This window comes from Eubalaena glacialis, chromosome 7, assembly GCF_028564815.1.
Source record: "Eubalaena glacialis isolate mEubGla1 chromosome 7, mEubGla1.1.hap2.+ XY, whole genome shotgun sequence".
In the NCBI taxonomy this organism is placed as follows: Eukaryota; Metazoa; Chordata; class Mammalia; order Artiodactyla; family Balaenidae; genus Eubalaena; species Eubalaena glacialis.
This window is the reverse complement of record NC_083722.1, coordinates 33545806-33557207: the sequence shown is the minus strand read 5'-3', so window position 1 is coordinate 33557207 and position 11402 is coordinate 33545806. Positions and strand designations below refer to the sequence as shown.

At 52.3% G+C, this 11402-nt stretch overlaps 1 protein-coding gene across 1 annotated transcript; it reads left to right on the top strand.

Moving 5' to 3' along the window:
* The first annotated feature begins 2031 nt into the window (after positions 1–2031).
* GUCA1A (guanylate cyclase activator 1A) lies at positions 2032–8056 on the top strand. Its single transcript, XM_061195058.1, has 4 exons — positions 2032–2232; positions 6973–7122; positions 7484–7577; positions 7884–8056. Exons 1-4 carry the CDS (start codon positions 2032–2034, stop codon positions 8054–8056), a joined length of 618 nt encoding a protein of 205 aa, XP_061051041.1.
* Positions 8057–11402: the final 3346 nt, after the last annotated feature.

Sequence of the window (11402 nt, the reverse complement as noted above, 5' to 3'; positions counted from 1 at the left end):
GACAACAGTATTAACGTCACTCTGGTCTCAGTCTTTCTCTTTCTCTCTCTGGTCTTCTAAGGAGCATTCTTAGCTCTGGGCCCTTTAGATGAACTTTCTCAGGATAATGGGCAAAAAGAGCGGTAAAACTGGAAAGGAGGCCCCAGTGGTTTCTATGATGGAAAGGAAGAGAACTGCTCCTGGGGGAAGACCAGGTCTGAGAAGGCAGACCCTGCCCAGAGCACATAGCCCCCACCCGCACCTCCAGTTATACCTGGCAGATGCCACATAAGACAGGGCCAGAGAAGCAGCGCTCCCAGTCTCCTCTAGTTCTCAGGGAGCTTTGTTGCATTCCGTCTGGAGCACCTTGGTCAAAGAGGGAGATCCCACTCCAGGTGTCCAGGGTTCTGCTTCCAGTGGTTCCTCTGTGCCCTGAGCTGTTGGAAGGGGGTGTCCACTTGAGGAAGAGCTGCTGGGGCTGAGGAGTATCTAGGCACACTGACCCCATCACTCCGGGCTCCTCCCTCTGCCCAGCCAGTGGTCACAGCTCGTGGATACAGAGGACTGAGCCCTGATGGCTGGAAGGCTGTGACTGCCCTTCCTCTACAGAGCTGGGCCATCTCTCTGAGCTGACCTTCTCCAGGCCCTGGTCCTCCTTCTGTCCAGTTCTCAGGAAATGCTCCTAAGATCAAGAGCCTGATACTCTTCTCACAAAATTGCATAAGAACCACCATCTTCCTGGTGCCTCCATCCCCAAACTGCCTCTGAGGGTTCTAATTTGCTTTTTATTTAAATAAAGATGGGGTGGTCCGCATAGCAGAGGAGGGAGGGAAACGGGGAAGGGTCAGGACAGAGCGAGTGCTGGCTCTGAGCTTTCCCAGTAGCATCCAGCTTAAGTGCACTTAAATGTTGACTCCAGAAAAGAACAAGCTTTAAATTCTATGGCCGGAGAGCATCCCACTAGGGGTCAGAGAAAGATATTGCTGCATAGATGGGCCCCTAGGCTTGGCCTGGGAGCTTTCTAGGACCAGCAGGTAGGAGCACACCCATGCAACTGTGTGCCTGCATTCACACACACACACACACACCCAGGCCGTTAGGCACACACCCAATGTCCCCTATCCCCATGCCCCTGGGTAGTGATGGTATCAGGTTTAGGGTCAGATGGAGGGCTGAATTCAAGCGTCCCAGGATGGGAAAGATGCAACCTCCAGGAATATGAGAGTGTGGTCAGAACAGGATCTGTGTGTGTGTGTGTGTGTGTGGTTATGGATATTTGTGCAGTTTTATGTAGGAGGGGGTTCCCTTTGGCTGCTTGGGACTCATCTTGGAAGCCCACAAACTCTGCATCACCCAGACACTCTCATATGTTAGCCATCCATGGTGTGATTTGAACCCCTCGGTTGTGACAGCCAAGTGCAGTGCACAGCCTGGATAACTATACACAGCAGCCCTATCAAGGGCCCAAAGTTGGCCCAGCTCTGGAAGAAAAACCAGCTCTTTCTCAAAGGTACCTCAATGCCGTGTCTGAGGGCAGGAACCAGAAACATTGAGAACCCATTCAAAACAGGAGGAGAAGGCAGAGGAAGTGACAGGATCAGAACAGCTGCTGGCTGGCCACCCACTCTGTCCTGGTAAGAAGGGATAAGGAGATTGCAAACTGGGTAAGAAAATCCTCTCACCTCCAGCTCAGGGCTGTAATCCTGGGCCTCTGCTCCTCTAAGCTTTGTTCTATTTTCACTCCTCTTCCCAGGGAGCAGGTCTCCATTGGCTGCAAGGATTTAGTGGGGACTTTTAACGCGAGTTCTCCAGCAGCCCCTGGATTTGGGTGTAGGCTTTCACAGCCCCCATTACCTTCTCTCTTCTGCTCATTTCCTCCTATCATTTCCCTGCACTTTTTGATTCACCACGCCCTCCCTCGCTCAGATCTGCGGGACTCAGGCCTGTGGGAGAGGAGGGCCCAGTGTTAGGAAGCCCGGCGGCCCAGGTGCGAGGAGCAGCAGGGAAAAGAACCAGTCCGTCTGGGGCATCAGCCTCCCGTGGGCCTGAGCGATGGGGAACGTCATGGACGGTAAGTCGGTGGAGGAGCTGAGCAGCACCGAGTGCCACCAGTGGTACAAGAAGTTCATGACCGAGTGCCCCTCCGGCCAGCTCACCTTCTACGAGTTCCGCCAGTTCTTCGGCCTCAAGAACCTGAGCCCATGGGCCAGCCAGTACGTGGAGCAGATGTTTGAGACCTTTGACTTCAACAAAGTGAGCAGGGGTCTGGGTGGGGAGTGCTGGAGGGACGCCCCCCCGACCAGCATGGGGGGTGGGGAGGAGAAGGTGTGAGAATGGCTGGAGGAGTGACTTCATTTATCTGGGAGGTCGAGTGTCGACATCAGGGATTCCAGTTTTCTAACGTTCACTGAGCCCCTACTGTGCATCAGGCACTGGGGGTTCAGAAATGAATCAGCCATCGTCCCTGCCCTCACTCTCCAGGGGAAGACAGAGGCCCCCGATCAGTGCGCCCAGAGGCCAAACCTATTGGCTTCCTCTGCCTCTTCCACATGCACAGTTTATTCCAGAACAAATATGAACACTTACAAGACAGTCGTTGAGCACCTACTAAGTGCTTGGCACTGTATGTGGTGCTTCTGCACAGGCCATTAGATGCTCACGGGATGCAGGAGGAGGAGGGGTGGAGAGCAGAGAGCAGGGTGATGAGCTTCAGCCCGGCTGGTCTGGGATGGACAGGCCCATGTTGCTTGGGTCACCCATCCCATGATGGCCTGTGGACACTAGAACTGGGGTCAGTCAGGGCTGCCTGGTCACTGGGGAACCCAGGCTACTCCAACTCCCAAACACCTGGTGACCTCAGTTCATCCTAAGAGGGATTAAAGGTCTGTGCAGCGGTCAAATTATATGTCTCCCCAAGGAATCACCTGGGTGCATTGGGTAAGGACTTCCTGATAAGATAGAGGGGGCACTGTGAGTTTGGGCCCCTGGTTTTCATCAGCTGGGTGGCCTGGAGCCCATTTCCTCCCCTCTCTGCCTCAACTTATTCACCTGTATCTGTCATGGAGGTCGGGAGCATTAGTTAAGATGTTTCTTGGTGTTTCATAGCAAATCTTCCATTTATCTGGAGCAATTCAGTCAAGATGTAGTGGTAGAAAAACGTAAATCTACACACCCATCTCCCCACCCCTGCTGGTCCCCACCCCGGCTGGTGTTCCCTTGAAGGTGGGGATGTGATGCTGCCATATGTCCACTGCACACCAGGGAGAGGTCGCCCAGAGCTTTCCCGGCTCCACTCACTGCCCATAGGGTCCCAACATCATTGTAGGCAGGGCTCCTAGGGAAAGCTGGGGTTCAGAGGCTATTTAAAACTCACTAATGTTTAGGATCAAGGGGCCAAAGCAGATTATGGGCTTTGAGTCCCAGCCTCAAGGGCAGCACCATGGTGCCCAAGGGCTTTCCTGAAAGGGATGCAGGGTCAGAGTACTGGAGCCCAAGTAATGGAGACCAAGAGGGATGGCATCATCAGGCTAGTCCCCCAAGATGCTCCAGAAGAAGTGATCTTTCCCGAAAAGGAGGAGGCAGAGTTCATGGTTGAGCCTCAGCACCTTATACCCAAATGCACTGAAATAGCTCAGCTTCTTGCCTGTTTAGGAAACCTTCAGAAGGACCCCCTAAGATTACATGTATGACACCGGGGAGGGGCAACCCATCAACCCTGTATTTGCCTAACCTGAGTCATTCATATGCCATCTCTTGTCACATGTAAGCACCACCTATACTGTCCCAAACCTGACCTCCTCAATTCCACACACATCCCCACCTTCGGGCCTGGGTGCTGCCTGGGACTCTCTTCCTCCAGAATTCTGCTTGGCTCACACCTTTCCCTGCTGCAAGACTCTGTTCAAATATCTCCTTCCCACTGACACCTGCCCTGATCTCCTGGTTTCAACCCCATTTAACTAGGACTAGCCCCCACCGTAGCATTTCCTACTCCTCCCCTTTTCCCCCAGAGCACGTCTCATCTTCTAGTACATGATACTGAATAACATTTAGTTGCTATGTTTATTGTCAATTTCTCCTGCTGGAATGGGAGCTCCATGAAGGCAGGGATTTCTGTCTTTCTTGTTCATTGCTGTAGCCTTTGCACCTAGAACAGTGCCTGGAACACAGTAGGTGCTCAATCAATATTTTAATTTGAGTGAATGACTATGTGAGAAATTATGAATTTTATGAAATAGTTATATATTATATAATATACAGTAATTTAAATACATACCTGCTAATTGTTAAACTGAACAGCATCTTTGTAACATCTAAAGTGCCTTGTACACACCAACGGGATAAATCACACTTGAGGCAACATTGCTTCCAACCATTGTCGCCAGCATAAAGCAGTAGGGCAGGTTAGCTACGAGATGGGACACAAGACTGGGAAGTTTTGATACAGAGAGAAGTTAAACAGGGGAGTGCAAACAATAGCCCATGGGTCTATTTTTGTAAATGAATTTTTATTATAACACACCACACCCATTATTTTACTGATTGTCAAAACTGAAATATGTGCTATTTGGCCCTTTATAGAAAAAGTTTGCCAGCCCCTGAATTAGAAGAGAGCTGTATCCTAGGGTACTGCACTGGGTGCGCAGGGTTTGGGGGTATAGCTGTGAGTGGGGAGTGTGACCTGGGTAACCACCATATGCTTTGTTTACTTCAAAGTTTTGCCTGGGCTTGGCTGTTCCCGGCAATCACACAGGTGCACACAAATCAATATAAATCTTCCATCCCTGCATCTGAGCACTGGGTGACATTCAGGAGACTTCAGTTTCTAGGAAAGGCTTTGTCATTCACTAGTGTGTGGCCTAACCTCTCTCAACTTTAGCTTTTCATCTGAAAATGCAGACAAAAATACCCAGGGGTGCTTGCGAGATTAAATGAGTAAAGTGAGTAAAACATCATACGAAGCATGAAAAAAAAGTATCGCTGTAGTCTTATTACTGAATCTAACCCAGACCACAATCTTGAAAAGCGCATACTGTCATTCCCATCTCAGAGCTGAGGAAATGAGACTCGCAGAGGTTACGTGACTTGTCCAAGGTCACACGTCTCCTAAGACATGGTTTAGGTCTTTCTGGCACCAGTGCACATACCTTTTCATTGCCCCTTTTTAGCCATTTTTTTTTAATTACAAAAAATTACAAAATTAAAAACTATTTTAATTACCAAAAAATTACAGCTCATTGTAAAAGTTTCCAACAATACAGAAAGATAAAAAATGAAAAGCAAAAGTACCCTCACCCTGTGTCCCCTTGCCCAGAGGAAACTTCGATAGCGGTCTTCTTGCTTCTCTGAGCGTGGCTGCAGGGGCGCCTGGCTCCATCCTGACAATGATCCTGAAAGGAGGGTTGGGCAAGGACTGATTGAGCTAAGGCATATGGGAAAGCCCTTAAACACGGGGAAGCACTACGCAAATGTTCACCATGAGTGCGAGGCCTACCACGGGGCTCAGGTGGTTAAGGTCTCACCTAAGGCCAAAGGCCAGCACACAATCGGGAGATCTCAGAGGCCTTCATACCCAACCTCTGCCACATCCCTAATAACGTTACCCCAGCCTCTGCTTGCACACTTTCAGTGACAGGGAGGTCATTACTGCACGAGGCTCATTCCACCACGGGCAACCCTGCCTGTTAAAGAGTTCCTGATACTGACCCCAAATCTGCCTCTCAGTAACTTCCTGGTTCCAGAGTCATGGTTGTAAGTGGAGGAACAGGGACTGGACTCCAAGTCACGTGCTCTGAGTCCAGTGCTCCTTTCCTTACAGTACCCAGCCCCTCTGCATGACAAGGCTTCCCTCTCCCAGCTTCACTTGGCTTGGGGGAGGTGGGCAGAAGCAGGCCTGTGCTCCCTGCTTCTCTGACCCTATTGGTAGGGCTGGCAGGTCCAGGCAGAGGGTCAGCTGCTGAACATTTGGAGGGTCCTGGGGAAATATCCCGCAGGAATGTCTTGCACCACCTTCCCCCTTGGCCAATCCCTCCAAGACTCAATGAGGGCAGCGCCTCCCCCAGGAAGTCTCCCTGCTGCCCTTGCCTGGGTGCTCCCCTATTCTGTGAGTCCATAATGTCCTGTCCAGATGTGCTGTCACTGAATATACATCATGATGGCACAATGATCTCTTGATAATAATAATAGTAATAATAATAATAGTAATAGTATAGTGGTAATAACAATAGCTAACATTTACTGAGTGATTACTGTGTGCCAGGCAGTGTTGCGTGCCTTACACACATGCACTCATTTAAGCCCACAACAATCCCATGGAGGTGGCAGCTGTTATAACTATTACTGATGAGGAAATCGAGGGCCAGAGACATACTGAATCCTTTGTCCCAGATCCCACATATTTGAGAGGGTGAGGTCAGGATTCAAACCTGCGTCCTCAACATTGCGCTCCCATCAGGACAGGGTTCTATCTTACGGAGTTCTGAATCCTCAGCCTACCACAGCACGTAGTAGGTGCTCGGTAAGTTTCGAAGAATAAAGGGAAGAATGAGAAAGGCGCTTGGTGCCTCCCCATCTACCTGTACCCCTTATCTCGGTTAGTTAGAGCTCATCCAAACCACGCCCCCATCCCTGGGGAGTCCTTGTCTCTCCTCCCACCTACACACTCTTACACCCCACCCCCCAAACTGGAAGGCTGAAGTTTGAGGATCACAGGGAAGCAGCCAGTGACGGCTGGAACCAAAATACCTGTGAAGGGATAGCATAAGCCATTCATTCTCTAGAGGGGACTGGTTTATCAAATTTGATAAACCATCCTGGGGCAGGTAGGGTGAGCTATAACGGGCGTCCAGGAGGGCGTAAGCCGGTGGGCGCCAAGGGGGCGAGGCGCGGGTCCGGGCCTAGGCTCAGCGTATCCTGGGGCCCCGGGGGCTCCGGGGGCGGGGCCGGGGCGGGGCCCAGGCAGAGGGGGCTCAGGCGGCCATGCCCCTCACCCAGGACGGCTACATCGACTTCATGGAGTACGTGGCGGCGCTGAGTCTTGTCCTCAAGGGGAAGGTGGAACAGAAGCTGCGCTGGTACTTCAAGCTCTACGACGTGGACGGCAATGGATGCATCGACCGCGACGAGCTGCTCACCATCATCCGGGTAACTCCAGGTGCAGAGGGCCGGGCAGGGGCGGAGCCAGAGCTGAGAGCTTGGGGCTGGGTCTTAAGCTGGAGGAACAGTGTGCTAGGAAGCGGACAGGATTGGGACTGACTTCCCCTGGGTGGCTCGGCCCTCACCAGCTACCTGACCCAGGCCAGGTTTCCTCTGCTCTCTGGGCTTCAGTTTCTTCATCTGTACCAAGATCTGTCGAAGCGCAGTCCCAGCTCTGCCTGAGGCCTCAGGCACCTTGATCTGTACTCACCTTACACACACACGCTGTTGGGAGCCTGACGTGCTCGCTCTGCCCCGCTCCTGCCGCTGAGACTAATTAGGACGGGTCATCTCACTTCTTCCCTCCCAGGCCATCCGAACCATTAACCCCTGCAGCGACTCGACCATGACCGCAGAGGAGTTCACCGATACAGTGTTCTCCAAGATTGACGTCAATGGGGATGGTGAGGCCGCGCTGCGGGTCCCCAGGGGAGGGGTCACTGGGGGTGCCACCAGCGTACCCAGGGGAGAGGGCAGAAGGGGAGAGGGAGGCCGCTGCTGGCCACCTCCTCTGCCTGCCTCCGCCCCGGCCACAGAGTTGGCTTTTGGGGATGCCTGCACCAGACTTTGGTCTCTGGCTCCTTGGCCAGCTCCATTCACAGCCACTTCCTCCAGCCTTGGTTCTGTCCCCCTTACAAGACTGCAGCTCTGGGCCTCGGACAGCAGATGTGAACACCTCCTGCCCATGATGCCCTTTCTTTCTACCCCAGGGGAACTCTCCCTGGAGGAGTTCATGGAGGGCGTCCAGAAGGACCAGATGCTCTTGGACACGCTAACCCGAAGCCTGGACCTTACCCGCATTGTGCGCAGGCTCCAGAATGGAGAGCAGGATGAGGAGGGAGCTGGTGGCAGGGAAAGTGAGGCAGCGGAAGCAGCCGGCTGAGCCCACCGCCCTGCTGTTTCTGTATTGGGGAGGGGTGTGTGGTGGTGCCTGGTGTCTCATTGTTTTAATACTAGATGGAGTCTTCTGAACTCAAAGGCTCAGCTCACCTGCTCGGGGCACGTGGTGGCAGCAGAGGGGCAGGGGTGGGGATTCAGAGCAGGGGACAGTGAAGGACGGTTCCTGAACCCTCTGTGCGACTCAGCTGGTGGTGACCGCTCCCTGCTGGGGGAAGCCTTCAACATCCCTCAGGCTCCTCCCCAGCCCCTTCTGGCCCCTTCCGGCCCCTTCCCCAGCTTTTACCAGCTCTTCCACTGAGCTTCTCCAGTTCCACGCTCTTCTGGACAGAGAAGCTCTGATGCAGAGGTGGGCTTTCCCGGGACTCTAATGGGATCACACAGATCTGGTGGCTGCGGCCTCCATCTGGGTGCTGTATCACACACCCATCCTGCCCCCAGCATCCCAGAGTGTACTTGTGTGGTCTGTGTTGATTCGTTCCTCCCTTCAACAAGCATTTATCGAACACCTACTTTGTATTAATGCTAGATGTTAGACGTGCAAAGAAGAGGACAATTCTCATCCTCAAAGATCTCACAGGCCAAGCATCATTATAATAAAATATGATACTATAGACAGTGCTCCTTTATCCAGAGGAAATCCATATTTATTCAGAAGTGACTGCACAACACCCTCGTTCTTCCCCTGCTGGCCCCTTGGTGGCACATGGTGCCACGTGGTTCCCCACAGGATTGTGACTCATTGTTTATGGCAAGTGTCCTGACCATCCCTGATCTAGCCTAAATCCCTCTTGCTGCAGTGACACCTGACAGCCAGTTGGGAAGTAGAACAGTCTGTTATAGGTGGGCTCTATCCCCATTCTTTGCACACCCCAACTTTAGGAACACCTGTCCAAGAACCTGGGGAGACACACAGGCTGGAGCAGTTATGACCATTTTTTCAAAGATGCTCTTTCCTTCTGAACTTTGAGTCTTCGCTTCAGCGGGGTGTGGGGGAAGTTCAGGGAGTAAAAAAAAAAAAATCCAGGGGTGGGAGGGAGCAAACAAGTGGAAAGGGGGGTAAATACCCAGCTTGCAGAGAGCCCCCTTGGGCGGGGAGGAGAGGATGTGTTTTGCTCACACCGTCCTGTCCATCACGTGAACCACTTCAGACTGGGAAGTCAGCTGGGGCCTGAGCACAGACATGGAGGGAAGGTGGAGCTCAATGCCTGGGGCAACCTGGAAAAAAAGGGAGTTGACATTTCTGCTTCTTCTCTTGGTGGCTGCCTCTTGGGAAATCCTGGAGGTCAAAGCTGGGAGGGTATTTGGATAGAACTGGGACATTTCCCCAACCTCATTCACATACCATCTTCATGATTTGGGGCATATCTGTGTCCCAGCTGGATTACTATTATTTTTTAATCAACTATTTTTTTACCTTACATTTGTTTCTAAAGGAAACTTTATATGAATATAATGCCCATGAAATCAAATCACAGGCTCTACAAGTTAGTTTTATTCTTCATACATCAACACAGAAACATATCTAGTCACATGAGTTCCTTTTCTGAGTTCCTCGGCACCCCATGCAACCAGAGTGACTGCCTTTTGTTTATTTTTGGCTGCGTTGAGTCTTTGTTGCTGCATGCGGGCTTTCTCTAGCTGCAGCAAGAGGCGGCTATTCTTCGCTGCTCAGTAGTTGTGGCGCACGGGCTTAGTTGCTCCGCAGCATGTGGGGTCTTCCCAGACCAGGGCTTGAACCCGTGTCCCCTGCATTGGCAGGCGGATTCTTTTTTAAATAAATTTATTTATTTATTTATGGCTGTGTTGGGTCTTCATTGCTGTGCGCGGGCTTTCTCTCGTTGCGGCGAGCGGGGGCTACTCTTCATTGCGTGTGGTGGGCTGGCTTCTCATTGCAGTGGCTTCTCTTGTTGCGGAGCACAGGCTCTAGGCGCGCGGGCTTCAGTAGTTGTGGCGTGTGGGCTCAGTAGTTGTGGCGCGCAGGCTCAGTAGTTGTGGTGCACGGGTTTAGTTGCTCCACAGCATGTGGGATCTTCCCGGACCAGGGCTCAAACCCGTGTCCCCTGCATTGGCAGGCGGATTCTTAATCACTGCGCCACCAGGGAAGCCCCAGAGTGACTGCCTTTTAATCTAGTTTATGTACTGGGGTTGCACATAGAGTTTGTATAACAAAAGTAATTCCACGTCTAGAGAATTCCCTGGCGGTCCAGTTGTTAGGACTCCGCGCTCTCATTGCCAAGGGCCTGGGTTCAATCCCCGGTCGGGAACTAAGATCCTACAAGCTGTGCAGTGCGGCCAAAAAAAAAAAAAAAAAAAAAAGAATTCCACATCTAAAAAAGTAATAATCTGAAAACTGCTTGTCTAGTCCAACCTGCTCACCGTGCAGATGAGACACCAAGGTTAGGGAAAAGAAATGGCCGTCTTGGGTCACACAGCAGTTGGAGGCAAAGCCTGGCCTAGAACCCAGGTTGGCAGGCCCCAGTTCTCCCCAGAGACAGAGGAAAGTTTTCTCCATCCTTTAAGAAGACACATTTGGCTTGTGGGCCAATGTGTGATGGGGAATTGTGGAGGGTCCACTCTGGGGGCGGGGGTTGGAGAGGTGAGTGTGAGGGATGAGGGGTAGGGAGGGGGAGGGGAGGGTTGGGAGGGGTTGGCAGCAGGGGCTGGGGGAGCAGCACCAGGGCAGAGCTGAAACAGCCCCTTTAAGCACAGCTGACCCCCTCAAAGGGCAGGAAGACCACGGCCTTACTTGTTGCAAGTTTCCCTCCTGACACCCCTGGCAAGGACAACTTGGAGAGGAAGGGGCAAGAGTCCTCCCATGAACATTCCTCAGGATCCTGGGGGGATGTAATTATTATCCATCCCTTCTCCCCAATTCCTACCTTTCTTCAGAGTCAACAACACCTGCCAGCCCCACCCTTCTACTAGTCAGTTTCACACTGTGTGGGCATTCTCATTGCTAATTTCATCTATGGAACCCCTACCCCTCAGTTTTCCCTGCTTCCAGCTATGAACCATGTAAGAATTTGTGGAAACCCCACAACCACCTAGCCAAGGCATAGCTTTCCCAGGAGCAGCTGAAGGGGGAGAGGAAGCCTGTTCCCTTCACCACTCTGTGAATCCTCCCAATGGACCGGGTCCTGTTGGCCACTTCAGACCAACGGCCCCTCCCCACCCCACTCAGCCCCACAGGGGATGCCAGGAAGTCCTGCACAGGGGATGCCAGGAAGTCCAAGCCAGGATAAGAGTGGGCATAAGCAGGCTGAGCCAGGGACCCTCCCACTGCTCTGGAAACCTGGTGAGCCTGGAGTCTTGGAGGGCTCCCAGGACCC

Bases quoted from the DNA above. Each gene is read 5' to 3' on its own strand.
- GUCA1A (XM_061195058.1), top strand. From the start codon at position 2,032: ATGGGGAACGTCATGGACGGTAAGTCGGTGGAGGAGCTGAGCAGCACC. The intron at 2,233-6,972 runs GTGAGCAGGGGT...CCCCTCACCCAG, and splicing joins AGACCTTTGACTTCAACAAA to GACGGCTACATCGACTTCAT. The intron at 7,123-7,483 runs GTAACTCCAGGT...CTTCCCTCCCAG, and splicing joins AGCTGCTCACCATCATCCGG to GCCATCCGAACCATTAACCC.